The sequence below is a fragment of the Pelophylax lessonae genome (assembly GCF_965119305.1).
Source record: "Pelophylax lessonae genome assembly, chromosome: 8".
In the NCBI taxonomy this organism is placed as follows: Eukaryota; Metazoa; Chordata; class Amphibia; order Anura; family Ranidae; genus Pelophylax; species Pelophylax lessonae.
Genome location: NC_138775.1, coordinates 22,042,651 through 22,067,381, shown reverse-complemented (window position 1 = coordinate 22,067,381; position 24,731 = coordinate 22,042,651). Strand labels below are relative to the sequence as shown.

At 45.4% G+C, this 24,731-nt stretch overlaps 2 protein-coding genes across 6 annotated transcripts in view; both read right to left on the bottom strand.

Moving 5' to 3' along the window:
• Positions 1 to 24,731, bottom strand: part of CCDC71 (coiled-coil domain containing 71) — a 110,152-nt gene that overhangs the window by 27,200 nt on the left and 58,221 nt on the right. The window contains exon 1 of one of the 5 annotated variants that reach the window (XM_082265375.1): positions 23,099 to 23,114. The exons of the other annotated variants lie outside the window; for them this stretch is intronic. The gene's annotated coding sequence lies outside the window, so the exon portion shown is untranslated. Of the gene's footprint in view, positions 1 to 23,098; positions 23,115 to 24,731 lie in introns of those variants that run through there. 5 annotated transcript variants of the gene reach the window in all.
• Positions 19,164 to 20,501, bottom strand: LOC309561625 (uncharacterized protein; the record flags this gene model as incomplete). The annotated part of the gene is made up of 3 exons (XM_082265628.1): positions 19,164 to 19,438; positions 19,517 to 19,651; positions 20,255 to 20,501. The coding sequence occupies 3 exons, from the start codon at positions 20,499 to 20,501 to the stop codon at positions 19,164 to 19,166; spliced, it is 657 nt and encodes a 218-aa protein (XP_082121754.1).

Below are 24,731 nucleotides of genomic sequence, written 5' to 3'. Positions count from 1 at the left end.
GACATTTAAATAGTGCCGATTCCATTATGTGGGCTCACAAATCACGTTACCTCCTGCCGATATTGCTGTCAGAGAGACAGACATCACAGCTGTGAACAATACGGCGATATAATGCGCCCAAACAATGCCGCGACTTTCTCAAATTATTCTCGCCTCTGAGAACGCTTCGCTTTGCTGGGAGGAAAAAAAATGTCCTCCCCATTTAAAGGGTCAGTCCACCCGAGGCAGACATTTCAATTACAGGTAAATGTTGGAAGGAAGAATCACCCAGCAGCTTCTTAACCACATAACGACTGCTCACATTGCTGCTACTGCGGCAATGTGGCTCGTTATCGTCCAGCGACGTAGACCTACGTCGCTGGACTCCTCCCCTTGTGGGCGGCGCGCGCGCGTCGCCGGAGGATCGCTCCCGCTGTATTCAGTCACAGCGGGAGTCGGGCCAGGAGAGGAGCGGCGGTGATCACTGCTGCTCTTCCCCGATCGTCGTGAATTCAAGTTTGGAGATCCACCCGCTTGTGTAAACAATGCGGGCGGATCTCTTAAGTGACAGGCAGGGACAGATTGCAGGGTTCAGTAGCTGAACCTGTGATCTGTCCCTGTGTCACTCAGTCACCTCCCCCCACACACGTCAGTAAGCACCAGGCATACATTAACCCCTCCCTCTCCAATAAAATTAACCCCTTCCCTGCCAGTGTCATTTTTACAGTAACAGTGCATATTTATAGCTCTCCCGGTGGAGAGGGAGAAAGGCAGGCGGCTGATGTATACAAAGCCGCCTGTCACTCTCCCTGGTGTAACTGCAGAGATCATACGATCCTGCTATGTAGGATCGTATGTCTCTGTGATTACATCACTAGCCACACCCCTTGACAGTTAGAATCACGCCCCTAGGGACAAACTTAACTCCTTGATCACTAATAAAGTTAACCCCTTCCCTGTCAGTGTCATTATTACAGTAACAGTGCATATTTATAGCACTGATTACTGTAGTAATGTCACTGGTACCCCCAAAAGTGTCAAAAATGTCAGTCAGGGGTCCGATCTGTCCGCTACAATATCGCAGTACCGAAAAAAAAAAAAATCGCAGATCGCCGCCATTACTCGTTAAAAAAATAAAAACTCCAAAAATGACAGAAATCTTTCCCTTAGTTAGTAAACGCAATAACTTTGGCGCAAACCAATCAAAATACGCTTATTGCGATTTTTTTTACCAAAAATATGTAGCAGAAAACAAATTGGCCAAAAATGATAAAAAAAATTAGATTTTTACATTTTTTTGGGGGGGAATTTCATATAAAAAATGTAAAAAATATTGTTTTTTTTTTCCAAAATTTTCGCTCTTTTTTTGTTTATAGCGCAAAAAGTAAAAATCGCACAGGTGATCAAATACCACCAAAAGAAAGCTCTGTTTGTGGGGAAAAAAGGACGTAAATTTCGTTTGGGTACGGCCTTACATGACCGCGCAATTGTCAGTTAAAGTCGCACAGTGCTGAATCGCAAAAAGTGGCCTGGACGTAAGACAGCAAAATCCTCCGGTGGTAAAGTGGTTAAAGATGAGCTCCCCCAAAAAATACTGTTGCTGCTGACTTTTAACCACTTCTGGACCGGAAGGATTCCCCCCCCCCCCTTCCTGTCCAGGCCCTATTTCGCGATTCGCCACTGCGTTACTTTAACGGAAAATTACCCAAATAAAATTGGGATCCTTTTTTTTCCCACAAATAGAGCTTTCTTTTGGTGGTATCCACCTAGGTAAGTATAATTCTAAAAAAACTAAATAAAGTTCATACTTTTCTTTAAAATCCTCTGTGGCTAATGAGATTTATATTTTAATTAAAGTATTTGTGCCTGGAGATCCACTTTAACCTGCAGTAAATATACATTAGGGATCGACTGATTGGCTGTGCGAAACAACGTAGCCCTACTTCGGTCGCACTCATGGTGCTGGGGGTCGAGCACGCGCGCACGCCACCAGCGGTGCACTCCCACCCCCACTAGGCAGCTGAGATGCCAATCCATGGGGCCGGCGGCCGCGATTGCCTCCGGGCACCCGCGATCGCTTCCCGCTAAGAGAGAAGGACGGTCAGCTGTTGTAAACATAGGGGACGTCCCCTCCCGCTCCTTGTAATGACAGCTTCTCAGCCGCATTGGTTGTCATTACAAGACAGCCAACCGTCGGCTATGGACGCCGGTACCGGGGTGATGCCTCTAGCTGCAGGCATCACTCAGGTACAAGCACTTTCCGAAATATCGCCAATATCGGTCACCTTGGTGGCTGATTCCGATATGTCTGGGAAAGTGCATATCGGCCCTCGATATATCGGCCTTGCCGATAATCAGTCGATCCCTAATGTATATTTACTGCAGGTTAAAGTGGATCTCCAGGCACAAATACTTTATTTTAAATATAGTTCTCATTTGCCACAGAGGATTTTAAAGAAAAGTATGAACTTTATTTTTTTTTTTTGGAATTATACTTACCTAGGTGGATGCAGCATCGGTGCGATGCTGCATCTGTCCCATGCCAGTTCTGACACTGAGAACCGGTCCGATGCTGCATCTGTCCCCTGCCAGCTCTAATACTGAGAACCGGTCCGATGCTGCATCTGTCTCCTGCCAGCTCTGACACTGAGAACCGGTCCAATGCTGCATCTCTCCCATGCCAGCTCTGACACTGAGAACCGGTCCGATGCTGCATCTGTCCCATGCCAGCTCTGACACTGAGAACCGGTCCGATGCTGCATCTGTCTTCTGCCAGCTCTGACACTGAGAACCGGTCCGATGCTGCATCTGTCCCCTGCCAGCTCTGACACTGAGAACCGGTCCGATGCTGCATCTGTCCCCTGCCAGCTCTGACACTGAGAACCGGTCTGATGCTGCATCTGTCCCATGCCAGCTCTGACACTGAGAACTGGTCCGATGCTGCATCTGTCCCCTGCCAGCTCTGACAGTGAGAACAGGTCCGATGCTGCATCTGTCCCATGCCAGCTCTGACACTGAGAACCGGTCCGATGCTGCATCTGTCTCCTGCCAGCTCTGACACTGAGAACCGGTCCGATGCTGCATCTGTCTCCTGCCAGCTCTGACACTGAGAACCGGTCCAATGCTGCATCTGTCCCATGCCAGCTCTGACACTGAGAACCGGTCCGATGCTGCATCTGTCCCATGCCAGCTCTGACACTGAGAACCGGTCCGATGCTGCATCTGTCCCCTGCCAGCTCTGACACTGAGAACTGGTCCGATGCTGCAACTGTCTCCTGCCAGCTCTGACACTGAGAACCGGTCAAATGCTGCATCTGTCCCATGCCAGCTCTGACACTGAGAACCGGGCCGATGCTGCATCTGTCCTCTGCCAGCTCTGACACTGAGAACCGGTCCGATGCTGCATCTGTCTCCTGACAGCTCTGACACTGAGAACTGGCCGGATGCTGCATCTGTCTTCTGCCAGCTCTGACACTGAGAACCGGTCCGATGCTGCATCTGTCCCATGCCAGCTCTGACACTGAGAACCGGTCCGATGCTGCAGCTGTCTCCTGCCAGCTCTGACACCGAGAACCGGTCTGATGCTGCATCTGTCTCCTGCGAGCTTTGACACTGAGAACCGGTCCGATGCTGCATCTGTCTCCTGCCAGCTCTGACACTGAGAACCAGTCCGATGCTGCATCTGTCCCCTGCCAGCTCTGACACCGAGACCCGGTCCAATGCTGCATCTGTCCCATGCCAGCTCTGACACTGAGAACCGGTCCGATGCTGCATCTGTCCTATGCCAGCTCTGACACTGAGAACCGGTCCGATGCTGCATCTATCTTCTGCCAGCTATGACACTGAGAACCGGTCCGATGCTGCATCTGTCCCATGCCAGCTCTGACACTGAGAACCGGTCTGATGCTGCATCTGTCTCCTGCGAGCTTTGACACTGAGAACCGGTCCGATGCTGCATCTGTCCCATGCCAGCTCTGACACTGACAACCGGTCTGATGCTGCATCTGTCACCTGCGAGCTTTGACACTGAGAACCGGTCCGATGCTGCATCTGTCTCCTGCCAGCTCTGACGCTGAGAACCGAGTGATATAATACCTCAGATCGCTGGGTTCTCACACTGTCAGTCAGCAGCTCTCTGCTCAGTCTCTCAGCGGCTTGTGACGTCAACAGACAGCGGACTTCAGCCCGCTGTGTGCTGAAAATGGGTGTGCAAAATGAACTGCACTCCTGTGATCCATAGGAGAAGTACAGCCAAATGAGCTTTGGCCATACTTCTCCTTTAAATACACCTTGTGTGAAGCAAATGCCTCTGCAAACCGAGATCACACTATGCTTCACATAGGCTGTACAGAGCGTAGAGCTGTGGGAGGAGCCAGCAGGCCCCACCTACTACAGGCTACATGCAGAAAACAAGAGGGGGCGGAGACAAGACCTGTCATCCTGCACAAGGAGAGAGAGCAGCAGTGAGCTGTCTTTATTACAGGAAGTCTCACACTGGAGTACTGCAGATCTGGAAGAAATACACAAAGTACACCAAGATTCAAGCAAAATTTATTGTGGAGTTCACCTTTAAGTATGTGTATGCATTGTCCCAAATGTATATCCATCAGCTCTTTAATCTGATCTGTTTGAATATTTAAACTCTATCTTTGCCTACACAAATGAGCATGATCTTGACTTTCTGCCAAAATCTGATTCTCTGCTAAGCTAAGCCATTCGTATCCTAACCTACGATGCAAATTGTGTTTTAAAATAGATAAGCCGCATTCTTTATCGTGAGAAATTTTTAAAGTGTAAGCCTCTGTGGGCAGAGGGTCAAGGTAGCCATACACAACTGAATGTGGTGCAACCGGAAGACCGGTCATTCATTCTTCTCCTCATCATCCACAGAAACAGGGTATTGAATTAAAATTCACAGAGGTCAGGTTATTCAAATTTTCTTCCAGTAGAGGTCCAAATCTCATGTTTGTGATATCACTCATCCCCTCTTTACATCACAGACCCCCTTTACATGGGTGACCCCCCCCCCTTTGCATTGCAGCCCCTCTTTACAATACAGTCCTCCCTTTAAATTACAGAGCCTCCCTTTGCATCACAGCCCCCCTTTAGATCGCAGTCCCCCTTTTAGATCGTAGTCTCCCCTTTAGATCACAGTCCCCCCCCTTTAAGTCACAACTCCCCTTTAAATAGTTTCTCCCCCTATACATTACAGCATCCCCTTTACAATACTGTGCCCCCATTTTTATCACAACTCTCCCCTCTTAACATCACAGTCCCCCTTTTTGCAATACAATCAACTCTTTACATTACAGTTCATTTCAGCCCCCCTTACATCACAGCCCCCATTTACCATACAGTCCCCTCTTTAATTTTACAGCTCCTCCCTTTGTATCACAGCCCCCCTTTAGACCACAGTCTCCTCTTTACATTGCAGTTCCCTCCTTTACATCACAACTCCCCCTTTACATATCGCAGCACCCCCTTTACAATACAGTCCTCCCTTTAAATTACAGAGCCTCCCATTGCAACACAGCCCCCCTTTAGATCACAGTCCCCCCCTCTTTAGATTGCAGTCCCCCTCCTTTAGATCGCAGTCCGCCCTTTATGTCACAGCTCCCCCTTTACATCACAGCATCCCCTTTACAATACTGTGCCCCCATTTTTATCACAACCCTCCCCGCTTTACATCACAGTCCCCCTTTTTGCAATACAATCAACCCTTTACATCACAGTTCATTGCAGCCCCCCCCCCCCACTTACATCACAGCCCCCTTTAGATCTGTCCCTGACTCACTCAGTCACCTCCCCCCCACAAACGTCAGTAAGCACCAGGCATACATTAACCCCTTCCCTGCCAGTGTCATTTTTACAGTAACAGTGCATATGTATAGCACTGATTACTGTAGTAATGTCACTGGTACCCCCAAAAGTGTCAAAAATGTCAGTCAAGGGTCCGATCTGTCAGCCGCAATGTCGCAGTCCCGCAAAAAAAAAAAAAAAAAAAAAAAACGCAGATCGCCGCCATTACTCGTTAAAAAAAAACACCAAAAATGACAGAAATCTTTCCCTTAGTTAGTAAACGCAATAACTTTTGCGCAAACCAATCAAAATACACTTATTGTGATTTTTTTTACCAAACATAGGTAGCAGAAAACAAAGTGGCCAAAAAATGTAAAAAAAATTTGATTTTTACATTTTTTTTTGGGGGGGGGGGGGATTTCATATAAAAAAATTTAAAAAATATTGTTATTTTTTCAAAATTTACGCTCTTTTTTTTGTTTATAGCGCAAAAAGTAAAAATCGCACAGGTGATCAAATACCACCATAAGAAAGCTCTGTTTGTGGAAAAAAAAAGGACGTAAATTTTGTTTGGGTACAGCGTCGCATGATTGCGCAATTGTCCGTTAAAGTCACACAGCTCCGAATCGCAAAAAGTGGCCCAGACGTAAGACAACAAAATCCTCCAGTGGTAAAGTGGTTAATAGGGAACAGTAAAATCAAGGCAAATAAAGTAATTAAAAATCCCGCGGCTCCTTGTCTAAAGAATTGGGATCAATCCCTCAATGGAACATGGAAAAGAACAGCAACAAGGCGCCAGGAGCTGAAATATGCATTCTTAATATGTAATATATACAGTATCTCACAAAAGTAATTACACCCCTCACATTTTTGTAAATATTTTATTCTATCTTTTCATGTGACCACACTGAAGAAATGACACTTTGCTACAATGTAAAGTAGTGAGTGTACAGCTTGTATAACAGTGTAAATTTGCTGTCCTCTCAAAATAACTCAACACACAGCCATTAATGTATAAACCGCTGGCAACAAAAATGAGTACACCCCTAAGTGAAAATGTCCAATTTGGGCCCAAAGTGTCAATATTTTGTGTGGCCGCCATTGTTTTCCAGCACTGCCTTAACCCTCTTTGGCATGGAGTTCACCAGAGCTTCACAGGTTGTCACTGGGTCCTCTTCCACTCCTCCATGATGACATCACAGAGCTGGTGGATGTTAGAGACCTTGCTCTCCTCCACCTTCCGTTTGAGGAGGCCCCACAGATGCTCAATAGGGTTTAGGTCTGGAGACATGCTTGGCCAGTCCATCACCTTTACCCTCAGCTTCTTTAGCAACGCAGTGGTCGTCTTGGAGGAGGTGTGTTTGGGGTTGCTATCATGTTGGAATACTGCTAACGTCATTGAGGCTCCAGCCATTTAGATGGCTGGAGGATGCAAACCCAGAAGCAAGTTGGCTGAACATGTCGGTCATGTCACCAGTGAGCGCTGAGGGGGCTTCGTTCTAAGATAAGTATGTCATAATGAGCTAATATGCAATGCATACTAGCTCATTATGCTTTTGTCTTTCAGGTAAAAACAAGAAAGAAAGAAATGATGACATTGTAATGATTACAAAACTACATTTATTTGTGTCTTAGGTGGATGTCAGTCTGGAGGCCTATCCATTCCTAGGCAGGTTGTATATGCATGCAATACACCCACATGTGATGTTGAGCCTCTGTGATTGGAAGAACTGAAATCCAATGAATGAAAAAGTCAGACTGGGGAGGAAAGAACTGGATGATGCTGGATGTCCACTGGGCTCACAGTATGCAGTAATATCAGAGTAAGCCATTTCAGTCCAGGAGAGGAGCCTGTACAACTGTGCAAGACTGAAGGTGAGGCCGGAGCTCAGCTTTAACAGTTTCCCGACTCCCCCTCGCCCATTTACTGCGGCAGTGCGGCCATCCTGCGCGAAATGACGTAGACCTATGTCGGTCGCGCGCCTGCAGCTAGGGGGCGAGCACACGCCGCCGCGCTCCCGCCCCCATTCGGCAGCGGGGACTCCGATGCACGGGGCAGGCGGCTCCGATTGCCACCTGACACCCGCGATCGCTCCCCGCTGAGAGAGAAGAACGGTCGGCTGTTGTAAACACAGCTGACCGTTCTTCTCTCTGGAATGATCATAGAGCCCCTGTGATCCTTCTATATAGGATCACAGGTCTCTGTGATCATTTCACAAGCCACGCCCCCCCAGTTAGGATCACTCCCCTAGGCTCACATTTAACCCCTTGATTACCCACAATGTTAACCCTTTCCCTGCCAGTGTCATTATTACAGTAACAGTGCATATTTTTAGGACTGATTACTGTAGTAATGTCACTGGTCCCCCCCAAAAGTGTCAAAAATGTCAGTTACTAGTAAAAAAAAAAAAAAAAAAACAATAAAAATGACATAAATCTTTCCCGTAGTTAGTAGAGGCGATAACTTTTGCGCAAAATCAATCAAAATACGCTTATTGCGTTTTTTTTTACCAAAAATATGTAAAAATAATTGGCCGAAAATTTTAAAAAAATTAAGATTTTTAAATATTTTTTTTGGGAATGTTATATAGCAGAAAGTGAAAAATATTGTTTTTTTTTTTTTTTTTAGAATTGACGCTCTTTTTTTGTTTATAGCGCAAAAAATAAAAATCGCACAGGTAATCAAATACCACCAAAAGAAAGCTCTATTTGTGGGGAAAAAAGGACGTCAATTTTATTTGGGTACAGCGTCGCACGACCGCGCAATTGTCCGTTAAAATAACTCAGTGCCGAATTGCAAAATATGGCCTGGTCATTAAGGGGGCAAATCCTTTCCTGTCCAGAAGTGGTTAAAGCTCTACAGCTGTCAGGGAAATTTGTGTACATTGCAAAAGCAGCTGCTAATGTGTGAGGTTTGTATTTTCACCTGTCAGGAATAATCAGCTTCCTGCTATGAGAAAAGTTCAGAAGGAAATCACTGTTTATGTTGTCGTTTTGCTCGGATGGTTATAATAATCTCACCGCTGCCTGGACAGTTTCCGCCATCCAAGTAGTTTTGATTTTCCATTACACGTGTATGAACTTTTACCCGAAGGCCGTAATTATTTTTCACACTCCCTCTCCCCGCCTCCTTCCTGATCTCGGAGCAACAACTGAACTTCACCAGGCAGCTCACATTCACCTCTCACTCTTCTCAGTCTACTAAAGTACATATCTCTGAGCTCATAGTACACACCCAACTACTCCCACTGCAAGCCTGATTTCAGCTATTAAGTCAAACTCAGTGTAAACTACTGTATGCCACTGCAACTGGGAGTGAGTTACAAGATCACACCATACATATAAACAGGGCTTTTTTTCTCAGAGAATAGGTGCTGGAACTCCCCACCTCTGAGTCACTCCTCGTCTCCACCCCTACCCATCTCCAAGCACCGACCCTTGGTTTCACCCACTACCCACCTCCGAGCACCATCCCTTGGTTTCACCCACTACCAGGGGTGGACTGACAACTCATGGGGCCCCCGGGCAATCAGAGATCATGGGGCCCCCTGTGTCCACACTAAAGCCACACAAAGCCCCACCTACAAATTGCAGCTCAGCCACAGAGTGGGCATTTAAATATCTACCACAGCATAGCCTGCATGGAAGGTCCTGGCTTCTTTCTGTAGTATGTAGCCTCTCATGGGGCCCCCTACTGACCCTGGGCCCTCGGGCAGTGCCCTAATCCCCGAATGGTCAGTCCGCCCCTGCCCACTACCCACCTCCGAGCACCATCCCTTGGTTCCACCCCCTACCCACCTCCAAGCACCATCCCTTGGTTCCACCCCCTACCCACCTCTGAGCACCATCCCTTGGTTCCACCCCCTGCCCACCTCCAAGCACCATCCCTTGGTTCCACCCCCTGCCCACCTCCGAGCACCATCCCTTGGTTCCACCCCCTGCCCACCTCCGAGCACCATCCCTTGGTTTCACCCCCTGCCCACCTCCGAGCACCGTCCCTTGGTTACACCCCCTACCCACCTCCGAGCACCGTCCCTTGGTTACACCCCCTACCCCCCTCTGAGCACCATCCCTTGGTTCCACCCCCTACCCACCTCCCAGCACCACCTAATTTAGAGAATACAGAACCAAGTATCATTGTGTTGTGCTAAGCAGTTTGTATGGAATTAGTTAATAGTAACAAGAAAAGCAGTAAAATAGATCCCCTGGAATCAGCAATAATAGACCCCCCCCCCCCCCCAAAAATAAAACCCCCTAGCAACAATAAATCCTCCACTGTAACAATAGCCCCACCCACAACAAAATGCCCTCCAGCAACAATAGATTTATCCCAGCAACAATAGATCCCCCAGAAGCCAGCATCAATAGGCCCTTCAGCTCACCCCACTGACCCAAGCACCCCTTTACCATTGCATACATTCAGACTGGAGGTTCCGGAACTGCGTTCCCCCGCGTTCCCGCTGAAAAAAAGCCCTGCATATAAAACTGATTATCTTGAAGCAGAACTACACTCAGGGGCTGACTGGCAACTTTTGGCCCAGTGGGCAAGTATAAACCAGAGGCCCATGGTGCAGCGACTCGGCCCCCCTCCCACTCTCCCTTTTTCCGGCCTCCTCCTGACCCCCATTCCAGGCTGAAGCTCCCCTCCAAGTACTCTCTACTCACCGGCTGAATCAGGGTTCCCAACCTGGCCATCAGCGGGCAGTTGAGGGGAGCTGGGACAGCTCAGCCAGGGAGAGTCTCCAGTGGGGCATGAAAACGGCCTCTGCTCAGACACAGAGTACACCAGGGGTCTCCAGACTTTTCAAACAAAGGGTGAGCTTATTGTCCTTCACACCTTAGGAGGGCCGGATTGTGGCCAACGGGGGCAGAAAATGTTGCAGGCCCAGCATCAGTGAGAATAAATATGGCCTCATGGTTGGTGGCCAATAGGAGGAGGAGTGGTGCCTCTATTAGTAGGAGGAATAGTATTCCATCATTGGTATCAGTGGAAGAAATAATAGCCTAATGTAGGTTTTAGTGGGAGGAATAGTGCCTCATATCAGTGGGAGGCATAATGCCCCAAGGGCCGGATAAAGGCTAGCAAAGGGCCACATCTGACCCTTGGACCGCAGTTTGGAGACCCCTGGTGTACACCATCTATGCTGGGGGGGGGGGGGGGGAGGCCTGGGCTCTGTCCTTGTCTTCATCTTGCATTCAGTAGGTCAGCAGTGGGGACATTTTACTTCTCTTTACCAAGAATCCTTTAGGCACGTCTGTGGCAGAAGCAGTGCAGCCTTTTTAGGGGGCATCAGAGAGGCCCAGGGGGCAATTGCCCCCCTGGCCCAGTTCTCCACTGACTACACTACATCTAAGTATCAAAAAACAGAAATGCTATTTTATTAATTTATTTAATTGCGATTTTACAATTCACACAATAATTTACATACAAAGGGGAAAATTATTATTTGATCCCCTGCAGATTTTGTACGTTTTCCCACTTACAAAGAAATGGATTTAAGTCTATAATTTTTATCATAGGTGTATTTTAAATGATCGAGACAGATTATCAACTAAAAATCCAGAAAAGAAAACATTTTACAAATTTTATAAATTGAGTTGCAGTTCAGTGAGTAAAACAGGTATTTGATCCCCTACCAACCAACAATAAGTGGCTACAGCATGTGCTCATGTGGTACACAGATTCGTCCTGTCAATTTAGGGCCCTTTCACACAGGCTTTCCGATCAGGTCCGCCTGTCAATTTTTCAGGCGGACCTGATCAGATGCTCTATGCACCCCTATGGACAAGCGGATGTCAGAGGTGACATGTCCACTGACACCCGCTGCCATCCGATTCGATCCTGTCCGTGAAATCCAGACGGATGGAAACCCTATTTTCCATCCGTCTGGAGGATCGGATCGGATGAAAACGGACAGGCGGTCCATTTTCATCTGATCCCCTAAGAAGAGTGGGGATCTGACAGGTCTGTCTCTGCAAAGTAAGCGGAGACGGACCTGTCATCCGCTTGCTCAGTGGGGGATCGGCAGATCGATCCCCGCTGAGAAGAACAGAGTCCGCCGGGCAGAAAGCCCATGTTAAAGGACCCTTAGGAAGGTGCTCCTAAAGACAACTCATTATGTGTATAAAAGACACCGGTCCACAGAATCTCTTTCTTCCATTCAATCCTCACTATCATGGGCAAGACCAAAGAGCTGTCAAAGGACATCAGGGACAAGATTATAGACCTACACAAGGCTGGAATTTGCTACAAGACCATCAGCACGAAGCTTGGTGAGAAGGAGACAACTGTTGGAGCGATTATTCGCAAATGGAAGAAATACAAAATAACCATCAGTCGCCCTCGGTCTGGGGCTCTATGAAAGATTTTGCCTTGCCGGGTAAAGATGATCATGAGAAAAGTGAGGGATCAGCCCAGATCTACACGGGAGGAGCTTGTGAATGATCTCAAGGCAGTTGAGACCACAGTCACCAAGCAAACCATTGGTAACACAATATGCCGCCATGGATTGAAATCCTGTAGTGCCCACAAGGTCCCCCTCCTCAAGAAGGCACATGTACAGGTCCGTCTGGAGTTTGCCAATGAACATCTAAATGATTCAGAGAAGGATTGGAAGAAAGTGCTGTGGTCAGATTTAAGCTCTTTGGCATTAACTCAACTCGCCGTGTTTGGAGGAAGAAAAATGCTGACTATGACGCTAAGAACACCATCCCTACAGTCAAGCACGGAGGTGGAAACATGATGCTTTGGGGCTGTTTCTCTGCTAAAGGTACTGGCCAAACCTTCCGCACTGAGGGGCCAATGAATGGGGCCATGTATTGTAAAATCTTGGATGAGAACCTTCTTCCCTCAGCCAGAACACTGAAGATGGGTCGTGGATGGGTCTCTCAGCATGACAATCACCCAAAACCTTCCACCAAGGCAACAAAGCAGTGGCTCAAGAAGAAGCACATTAGGGTCATGGAGTGGCCTAGGCAGTCTCCAGATCTTAATCCTATAGACAATTTATGGAGGGAGACGAAATTTTCGAGTTGCCAAGCGAAGGCCAGGAAACCTTCCGCACTGAGGGGCCAATGAATGGGGCCATGTATTGTAAAATCTTGGATGAGCACCTTCTACCCTCAGCCAGAACACTGGAGATGGGTGGTGGATGGGTCTTTCAGCATGACAATCACCCAAAACATACTGCCAAGGCAACAAAGCAGTGGCTCAAGAAAAAGCACATTAGGGTCATGGAGTGGCCTAGCCAGTCTCCAAATCTTAATCCTATAGACAATTTATGGAGGGAGCCTAAACTTCGAGTTGCCAAGCGAAGGCCAAGAAACCTTAAGAATTTAGAGAAGATCTGTAAAGAAGAGTGGATCAAAATCCATCCTGAGATGTGTCCAAACCTGGTAATCCACTACAAGAAGCATCTTACCTCTGTGCTTGCCAACAAGGGTTTCTCCACCAAGTACTAAGTGATGTTTTGCTTGGGGATCAAATACTTATTTTACTCACTGAACTGCAACTCGATTTATAATATTCGTGTCATGTGTTTTTTCTGGATTTTTGGTTGATAATCATAAAATGCACCTATAATACAAATTATGGACCCTTAATTTTTTTTGTAAGTGGGCAATCTTACAAAATCTGCAGGGGATCAAATAATTATTTTCCCCACTGTATACCGTATATTGTACATTCACATCAGTTCCTGCCCTCAAGGAGCTTACAATCAAAAGGTCCCTAACTCACATTTATATACCGTATACACTTACACAGGATCCATTTACCCTACCAGCATGTCTTTGGAGTGTGGGAGAAAACCTGGGGTACCCAGAGCAAACCCCACACAGACACAGGGAGAACATGCAAACTCCAGGCAGGTAGAGGTTTAAATGGTAATGTAATAAAATTAATGCATGCAATTAATTTTTAATATTCAAAGCAAACTCCCCCATCCATCTATGTCTCCATGCTTTATTTTGCAAAACTACTTTGAATCCCACCCTCCCCCATCATTTCTGACCATGGCCATCTTGAGTAAGGGCAGAAAATTAATGTAGCATTTACTTCCCGGAATCCATCTGCTCTTAGCTCAGGCATGCAGGCAGGAGGGTGTGCTTGGCTGAGAAAACTCCTCCTCCCCCTGAAGACTTCTGGCATGTATGACATAATTTTGGCCTAGGCCAGAAACCAGGAAAGAGCTGAAATGTAAAAAAAAAAAAAAAAATGCCTTTCTATCTATTTACTTATTCTAAATGCTAGCAGCACAAGGATTACAAATAGCTACTGTGGATTGAGGGAGTTTAATTCCGCTTTAATACCTGAAGGTGTAATATCATGTTAAGGATAAGACAGAGGAACACACAATGACTTGATTCCACTGGGTACAATTATAACACCCATGGAATACTTAAAAATATATAAGTATACACTAATTAGACTTATTAGAGTCACATTCATCCACCTGTCCCTCCCCCACCCCCGCCTCCCCTTTCTTTTCTTTCTCTCTCTCTCTTTTTCTTTTCTTCTTTATTCCTCCCTGCTACTTCCTCTTCTACCGCTTCTTGCTCCCCCATGCCCCCCTCCCCTTAGAACCCCCAACCTGTAACATAACCCCATCCATAATCCCTACTTTCCCTGCCTTCCTGATAACAGTCAATTTGGATGCTAAACAAACTCCCTCCTCCCATAGAGCTCCTGTCCATTTTTCTTTTTAAACTCTTCCTTATTCTAGGGTCATACAAACCACCCGACAGAATGCAACTACAGGCCACAGGAGCGGCTTGAACCTACATGTCTCTGTCAAGAAACCACACCCCCCAACCCCCCCAACACGTTTCGCTTCTGCCCATGTGCAGAGACGGAGCAGACAGATCCCCGCTGTCCTCTATGGGGAGATCGGATGAGAAACATTGAAATACTAGTCAGTACCAATCAGTGGCGGCCTGTGCATAGGGGGCGCCAGGGCGCCGCCACCCCCCCCCCCTAAAAAAAGGAAAGAAAAAAAAAAAAAAAAAGATTACAAAAAGAACAATAAAGTTTTAAAAAAAAAATCGCGTTCGCCGGCCTAAGTGGTGGCTATGTGGTGGCTATGTGGTGGCTATGGGGTGGGGGGGGGGGGGTTTACAACCCAGAAGAGGCGCCGATTGGCTGCCTTCTGGGACGTAACCTGGGCGCAGGTCATAGCGCTAGGACACCCCCACTTTCGTGATATCCTGGCTGTGATTGGTCCAGTCTCCAGCCTGGACCAATCATCATCCAGGACATCCGATTGCTGACCCTGCTGACGTCGCAATGGGGGCGGTGCCGGTGCATGCGTCAGTCACGCACCGTCACCGCCCGATCTCCTTCCCGCCGCCCGGACCGATCGGAAGACCAGAAGAATGAAGAGGACGAGACGAGCAGCGCCGTGGCCGTTTCCCGGAATCCTGCCGCCGTCAGAAGAAGAGAACTCGAGGAGAGGAGCAGCGCTGTGGACGTCTCGCAGGCAGCCCAGGAGGATAGCAGGTAAGTGATTGAAGCCGACCTGTGACCTCACCTGTGCCATGCCTATACCATCACCTGTACCATGCCTATACCATGCCTATACCATCACCTGTGCCATGCCTATACCATCACCTGTTACATGCCTATACAATCACCTGTGCCATGCCTGTACCATCACCTGTGCCATGCCTATACCATCACCTGTGCCATGCCTATACCATCACCTGTGCCATGCCTGTGCCATCACCTGTGCCATGCCTGTGCCATCACCTGTGCCATGCCTATACCATCACCTGTGCCATGCCTATACCATCACCTGTACCATGCCTATACCATCACCTGTGCCATGCCTATACCATCACCTGTGCCATGCCTATACCATCACCTCTGCCATGCCTGTGCCATGCCTGTACCATCACCTGTGCCATGCCTATACCATCACCTGTGCCATGCCTGTACCATCACCTGTGCCATGCCTATACCATCACCTGTGCCATGCCTATACCATCACCTGTGCCCTGCCTGTACCATGACCTCAAAGTCACGCAATTTTTTTACCGCGTTTTTTGCCGCGAAGCAATACCTATTATATTTTTCTTTTTGAGCCCCCGCCCCCCCCCCCCCCCCGCAAAAAATTTTGAGCACCAGCCGCCACTGGTACCAATTTGCAAAAGTGTATTTGCTTTGGAAGAATAAATCACCTCTAACATTGTGTGTCCAACATGTATTGATGTTGCTGCATTATGTAAAAATATCTGAATAGTTTTTACATATTAGAATGGGGCACCTCAAGACTTTCGATAATTTTGGAGGGTGCCTCAAGATTGTCCATAATTTTAAAGGGTGCCTTGACTGAAAAAAGGTTGAGAAACACTGGGCTAGAGAATTTGCACTCTTGGCTTGCTACATGATCAGGGTGGTGAGTAAAGAGGGTGATAATGATGATCACGATAATGATAAGGGTAAAGAGGATGATAATGTGCCTCCTAGACCAGGGTTTCTCAAATAGGGTTCCTCCAGAGGTTGCTGGGGGTTCCTTGAACAAAAAGCAATTTCTGCCAATCATTAGGCCTTATGATTGAGCTATTCCTCTAAAAGAAGGTCTCTCAGCCAGGGTTCCTCCAAAGGTTTTTTAGGGGTTGCTTGAACAATGAGCAATTTCTGCCTCTCAGAGAAGTTCCCACTGACACCAATAATCTATTTAGTTCTCTTCAGGAAGGAATTCTTCCCAATGACCACAAATGTAAGGATCATTCTTACCATTGACCATAACACTAATGTACTATGAGCTATAAATATAATAATTATTACCAGGGGTTCCCTGGCGTTAAAAAGTTATTTCAATGGTTCCTCCATGTTAAAAAGGTTAAGAGAGACTTCTCTAGACTAAACCTTTTTTTTGGGGATTTGGATAGAGTGGGGAAGGGTTAGACCTTTGGTGCTCAACCCGTGACCCTCCAGCTGTTGCTTAACTACAAGTCCCATGAGGCATTGCAAACCACTGAGAGTTACAAGCATGACTCCCAAAGTCAGAGGAATGATGTAGTCCTATCATGCCTCTGCCTTTGGGAGTCATGCTTGTAACTGTCAGTAGCTTGCAGTGCCTCATGGGACTTGTAGTTCTGCAACAGCTGGAGGGCCAGAGGTTGAGCATCCAAGGGTTAGACCCTCTGTCAAGTTTTTATTGCTGTTTGTGTCCCCAATGGGGAGATTAACTGTCTCTAATGCCTCGTTTCCACTGAGCGGAACGGTTCGGATCGGGACAGATCGGCAGGCTGATAATGGTCCGGTCTATTCAGTTGAGCGTTTCCACTGGAAGTCGGACCTCTAGGGTCCATGCGGGGCGTACACCAAATGCCTAGCGTTGCGGCGTGGCGTCACACTAGTGCGACAACAGACGTGACGCTACAACAACAACAACAACAACAATGGAGGTCATCCAGCAGCTCGTCTTTGCTCTACTTGGCTTTTGGTTCTTAGTAATCAAAATACATGCCACACAGTGTGAGAGAAGGTTACGAGCGGCAAAGCGAAACACAGCAGAAAAGAGAAGAAAACTTTTGGCTTGGGTCTTGAGTCAGGAGGAGAAGTACACCTTTGTGCGGCAAAGACAAAGACGGCAGCGTTATAGGGTAAGCAACATTATGCCAATTGTCATTTATTTCTACCCGTATTAAAAAGTAAAATAATACAGAATATGACAAAATCTAATATAAGATGGGAAGGATATACAGTACATATGTACTTAACAACATTCATGTTGCACACGTATGTAAACATGCACATTTGAAGTATTAAATCAAATGCATAACAAATCATTAGTAGTATAATGAGTATTTATGTATAAGGTGTAATACTTCAAATGTGCATGTTTACATACGTGTGCAACATGTATGTTGTTGAATACATAATGTACTGTATATCCTTCCCATCTTATATTAGATCTTTGCAGATTCTGTATTTTTTTATTTATGTATAAGGTGTAATACTTGCAATGTGTACTCATTGCTCACTTTTATACATGATGCTATCTGACCTTGTAAAATATAGTATGTTGTATTAATATGTTTTTATTATTTGTGATATGGTAACATCTGCGTTTTCTTCTTTTAAAGATGCTTCTCCTTTTGTCAAAGCAGCGCCGCCGACCAGTCATTTGGGCTCTCCCCCGTGCCAATGAGTGGTGGGATGTGACCGTCCCAGGATTCACACACACACAGTGGGTGCACAATTTCCGAATGTCGGAGGAAACCTTTTCATACCTTTGTGCAAGGCTACGTCCAGCGATGGAGAAGCAAAGCACAAACTTCCGAGCCAGTTTGCCAGTGAGGAAAAGAGTAGCCATTGCACTGTGGAAGCTGGCTACCAACAGTGAATACAGAAGTATAGGTCATCTTTTTGGTGTCAGTAAATCATCAGTGTGCCGTTGTGTGCAGGACTTCTGTAAGGCTGTCTGCACATCGCTAGCTCCTGAAATTGTTCATTTTCCAGACAGGGAAAAGCTTAAAGACATGGCTGACTACTTTGAAAACAGGTGGGGTCTTCCACAGTGTGTTGGTGCTATTGATGGGTCACACATACCAATAATAGCACCACAAGAATACCACACTGACTACTTCAACAGAAAGGGCTGGCATTCCATCATCCTCCAGGGAGTGGTGGATGGAAAAGGACTATTCTGGAGTGTGAATGTTGGAAAACCTGGGAGTTTGCATGATGCTCGGGTTCTACGATTGTCCACATTTTGGGATTGGGTTGGGCAGGGAGGGCTGTACCCTCTTTCCACTAAGAACATTTGGGGGGTGAATGTTGGCTATTATGTGCTCGGGGACTCTGCCTACCCTTTACAAAATTGGCTCCTGAAACCATTTCCTGACAATGGCCGCCTGACACCAGAACAACAAACCTACAACAAGAAAACATCCAGGGCACGGGTCGTAGTTGAAAATGCTTTTGGAAGACTTAAAGGTAGGTGGCGGTGTCTTATGAAGAGGAATGACAGTGACATTCAACTTGTCAAATCCATGGTGCTTACTTGCTGTGCTCTTCACAATCTTTGTGAAAGTCATGGAGAAGACTTCCACCAGGATTGGAATACGTCTGCAGAAGAGCCAGTAAGGGTAATAGCACAGGATATTGAAGATGAGTGCAATGAAATACGTCAGGCTCTGATGCGTCACCTCAACACCTAATTTTTTACCATGATTGTTTTAAAGTTTTAATAAAGTTTTACATTAATGAATCAGACACACCCAAAGTCTCTTATAAAATCTCTTTTATTCAACAACAAAAATATTCTTTCTATATTTTCTTACAAGTAAGAATTCAAAAAAATAAAACATTTTTACAAAACAAAACTGAAAAATTACCAAAAAACAAAGGGTACAGGTCCTGTGCTGGCTGACAGGCACTATTGCCTTGGCGGTGGCCTGGGATCACGACTGGCTCCCAGCACTTGAACAAGCTGCCCTAGGACACCAAGGAAGGCCTGGTTGAAGGTAGACAACTGCTCCATCTGCTGCCGGGCAATCTCAGCCTCCTGGCGCATAGCTTCCTGGGCATCCTGACGCAGTGCCTGAAACCACCGCTCAGAAAGGGTCTCCATCCTTTCCTGTTGTCTTTCCTCTACTGCCCTCATATCATCAATAACTGTGCGCAGATCCAGCTGCAACCGTCTCCTTTCACCTGGAATATACAAAATACCAGAATATTGATTTAAGAAAATGCACAATTATAACTTTCACTCTGATCATAATGTCTTACCTGTGTGACGTGGTGCATTTGGCGTACTCTGTGGTAGGCTTGGTGTTGACACAATCGTACTGGTGCTGCTGAAAGATGTCGATGGACCATCGTCTGAAAAGTTAGAGGTATCATTGGAGAGTCCATCCACAGTATCTGAAAATGCACATATCAAGGGTTTTATACACAAACGAGAAGAAGACACAGTGTACTATCTTATGGCAGTTATCATCAGGTAGTAAACAATGGGATGCAGAGTGGGTAAAAAAATGAGATGCCTATACTCTTCTGTCCAGGTATTTAAATAAAAAATAATGGAACTATATCAGTTTAAAGGCTAAGGTACAATGAGAGCATCAGAAATCTCCATTATCTTTTCTACAGTTGTCTTTTTTCTCAAAAATAGGGGCTGGTTTATACAGACAGTACATTTCCCTATCCATTCTGAGATTAACTTTACTTGGTTAAAGTGCACTGTGGCTGCTTGAAATCATGCATGATAGCCTTTAATAGTATTTTTATGCATATTCAGCCCCCATTGATATTATCAAGCCCATACTAATTAAGCAAAACACCAGTCACGCATTTTTCATTAATTATACAAAACAGTGCAGCGCTACTCCCTACCATTTTCTTTCAGTCCACTGCACAAATACAATTACATTTTTGGTGCAGAGTTAATGGTTTTGTGCAGTTATTTTTTTTAAATGGTTAGCATAGGGAAAGCCAATGCCAAGCAGGAAAAAAAATAAAACTTACCAACAGGATCTATCATGGATTCGAGAAGTGCAGATGCAGATGAAGATGCAGAGTCCAGACCTCCTTCCCTGCCTTGGTTTGCTGGCCTATGCCCGTAAATGGCGTCCATGGCATCGTACCACTTCCAAGTACTTCGACTGTTTCCACTACAGCTGTTGGCATCCTTAATTTTTTTATATTGGCCTTTAAGCTTCTTAAGCTTTGCCCTACACTGACCCGACGTCCGTTCAAATCCCTCGGCTGCCATCCGCTGGGAAATATCTTTATACACCTTTTCATTCCTCACTGATCCATCAAGCTCACTCTGAATAACACTGTCCGCAATTATAGTAAGGAAAGTGGATAGTTCCTGAGTTGACCAGACCCTGCTGTTATTTGCAGGCATCCTTCTCCTATATCTGGACTGAGCTGCGCTTCCGTTTGACGACAGCAGTGACGTTTTCCTGTCCACCAATCAGTGGAATGTATCGTGTGACACCAGTAGCTCCGCCCTAACCGTACCGTACCATTTCCTATGGCCCTACATCTGAAGGAGGACCACGAATGGTGCGGTTTGGTTCGGTTGTATGGGCCACTTTCATAATGGAAACACCAAAAATAGCGTACCGTACCGAACCGATCCGAACCGTTCCGCTCAGTGGAAACGAGGCATAATTGTACTGGTGGTTATTGTCCCAGAAACAAAAAGCGAGAGGAAATCTAATATTTTAAAATTGTCCCAAGAATAAGAAGTGAGGGGAAATCTTTTGATGAGCACACTTGTTCCATGGACAGGTATCTGAAGTGAGAATTTCCCCCACTCTGGGAGATTTCTACTAACTTTCTGTTGCATCTCTGAAACAGCAAAAATAACCTAACAGGGGTTTCTAAGCCTTCCCTACCCCATCCGCAAAGGTTTGGGCTATACATACATTTCAATCTTTTGTGTGCCATCTGTAAGGAGTTACCGCCTAGGATTCAAAAGCATCTTGGAAGGTTATCTGGCACCTTTCCTAGTTGATCCTAGAATGTTTTGTGCGTGCTTATATGGTGGAGTCATTAGACTGTAAGATCCTGTGGAGACAAGTGCTAATAAAAATTCTTCTATGTACCCTTCCATGTGTTGTGTAATATTCTGGATGGTATATAAATAAAAGAAAGAAAGAAGTATGTGATTTCCTCTTGGGCAGGTTTATTCTTGTTTGCACCCTTGTTTGCAACTTCAGCCTCTTCGTATTGAAGGGTCTTCCTGCCTTTATGGAAGGATATAAGAGTCCAATGCCTATAACAGATAACCAAATACACACACCAATGCAGCCTTCAAATAACCAAGATAAGATATTTTCAACAACCTTAAAAGTCAGTCTCCTTGTATTGAAGGGCCTTCCTGCCCTTATGGAAGGATATAAGAGTTCAAAGCCTATAACAGATAACTAGATTCACACACCAATATAGCGTTCATGCAACCAAGATAAGATATTTTCAACAACCTCAAATGTCAAATCCTCTTCTTTAACCTTCTTGTATTGAAGGGTCTTCCTGCCTTTATGGAAGGATATAAGAGTCCAATGCCTGTAAACGATAGCCACATTCCCACACCAATGCGGCCAGCTGAAGACGTTTGAAGACGAAACGCGTACAGCGCCGTCGCATCACTTCCGGGTTCCGCTACTTGCGTGGAGCGCATTGCGTTCCAAGGATCTGAATTTCATTTGTTTTATATTGCACAAATGTGAGTACCCATCTGTGTATTTTTTATATGAATAAAGGCTCTGTCATACAGTATCACACTATTAGCCTTTTCTTGCCCTACATGATCTACCTGCCCATACCTTGTCCCGCTACATTTGGCTGATACTGGAGCATATACCCCATGTGAGAGCGGACCCCCTCGAGACCCAGGCTTTCCTATACGATCCTCTGCTCACTCCGGAGTCCTACAGGGCATTCCTGATACATCCTCATCCCCGGACCACCAGAGGGGACCAGCATCCATCAGAGGGATCATTACATTTATTAATATACCCGCTCTTTACCCCTGTGTGGGGTGGGTATTTCCAGTGAGTTGGCTACCTACCCTAGGGGGTCACCGAACACCTAACCTTATTACCCACCACGGGGTCACCTCCACTATTTTTATACAAAGAATTTGTCACCTTTACCCATTTATGGACTAACTACGCCGCTTAGCCACTTTATCGGATTACTATTTTGCCACTTAGTCACTTTATTTTGTACTTATCGGCCATATGAACTATATTTGTTTGCCGTCACCCAGTCACTTCATTTAATTTTTTTACTTATATGCACAGGTCACCTTATCATATCCATTGGTTCAATTAATTTGTACACACTGTCACTTTATTGAGTACTCTGCACCTTTATTGCTTATTACTAATTTTGGATATTTATATATTTATACTTTTCGTATGTACTTGGTCACTTTTATCAATTGATTTATTGCCACTACTTATTCATTTTAGCACCTTATTGGAATCTATTGCACTTATATTTCACCACACATCATAATTTTAGCCCATTGTATTTTTATTTATTGTGCTATTTATTGTTAATCTTTGTGCATTTTTATATTTTAATTTAATACCCATTGTACACATTTTTCCTGTCTATATATTACCATCTACACTACTTTACATTTCCAGTAGACAGCGCCGTTCCCATACCTTTACCTTAGCCTCCTTGTATTGAGGTTCTTCCTGCCCTTATGGAAGGATATAGGAGCCCAATGCCTATATCAAATAATTACATACACACATCAATGTGGCCTTTATACAACCAAGATAAGATATTTACAACAACCTTGAATGTCGAAGGGAGGCCCACACTCAGTAGGCCTCTACTTACCTTCCTTGGCTAACACTGAGGCCATCCTTGGCCATTTTCCCTGCTTAGACTGACTCAAATTGTCTAGCTACTGTTCCTTGCTAGACAGATGTGGTTATCGGTTAAAGGCAAGGCTTATAGAAGGATATAAGAGTCCAATGCCTATAACAGATAACTACATACACACACCAATGTGGCATTTATACAACCAAGATAAGATATTTTCAACAACCTCGAAAGTCAATTCCTCAACTGCAGCCTCCTTGTATTAAAGAGTCTTCCTGTCTTTATGGAAGGATTTAAGAGTTCAAAGCATATAATAGATAACCACATACACACACCAATGCGGCCTTCATACACCCAACATATGATATTTTCAACAACCTCGAAAGTCAATTCCTAAACTTTAGCCTCCTTGTATTGAGGTTCTTCCTGCCCTTATGGAAGGATATAGGAGTCCAATGCCTATATCAAATAACTACATACACACATCAATGTGGCCTTTATGCAACCAGGATAAGATATTTACAACAACCTTGAAAGTCGTAGGGAGGCCCACGTTCAGTAGGCCTCTACTTACCTTCCTAGGCTAACACTGAGTCCACCCTTGCCATTTTCCCTGCTTAGAATGACTCAAATTGTCTCTCTACTGTTCCTTGCTAGACAGATGTGGTTATCGATTAAAGGCAAGGCTTATAGAAGGATATAAGAGTCCTATGCCTATAACAGATAACTACATACACACACCAATGCGGCCTTTATACAACCAAGATAAGATTTTTTCAACAACCTCGAAAGTCAATTCCTCAACTGCAGCCTCCTTGTATTGAAGAGTCTTCCTGTCTTTATGGAAGGATTTAAGAATTCAAAGCCTATACTGTAATAGATAACCACATACACACACCAATGCGGCCTTCACACACCCAACATAATATATTTTCAACAACCTCGAAAGTCAATTCCTAAACTTTAGCCTCCTTGTATTGAGGTTCTTCCTGCCCTTATGGAAGGATATATGAGTCCAATGCCTATATCAAATAACTACATACACACATCAATGTGGCCTTTATGCAACCAGGATAAGATATTTACAACAACCTTAAAAGTCGTAGGGAGGCCCACACTCAGTAGGCCTCTACTTACCTTCCTTGGCTAACACTGAGGCCATCCTTGGCCATTTTCCCTGCTTAGACTGACTCAAATTGTCTATCTACTGTTCCTTGCTAGACAGATGTGGTTATCGGTTATAAACATTGGACTCTTTTATCCTCCCATAAAGGCTTATAGAAGGATATAAGAGTCCAATGCCTATAACAGATAACTACATACACACACCAATGCGGCCTTTATACAACCAAGATAATATATTTTCAACAACCTCGAAAGTCAATTCCTCAACTTCAGCCTCCTTGTATTGAAGAGTCTTCCTGTCTTTATGGAAGGATTTAAGAGTTCAAAGCCTATAATAGATAACCACATACACACACCAATGCGGCCTTCATACACCCAACATAAGATATTTTCAACAACCTCGAAAGTTAATTCCTAAACTTTAGCCTCCTTGTACTGAGGATCTTCCGGCCCTTATGGAAGGATATAGGAGTCCAATACTTATATCAAATAACTACATACACACATCAATGTGGCCTTTATA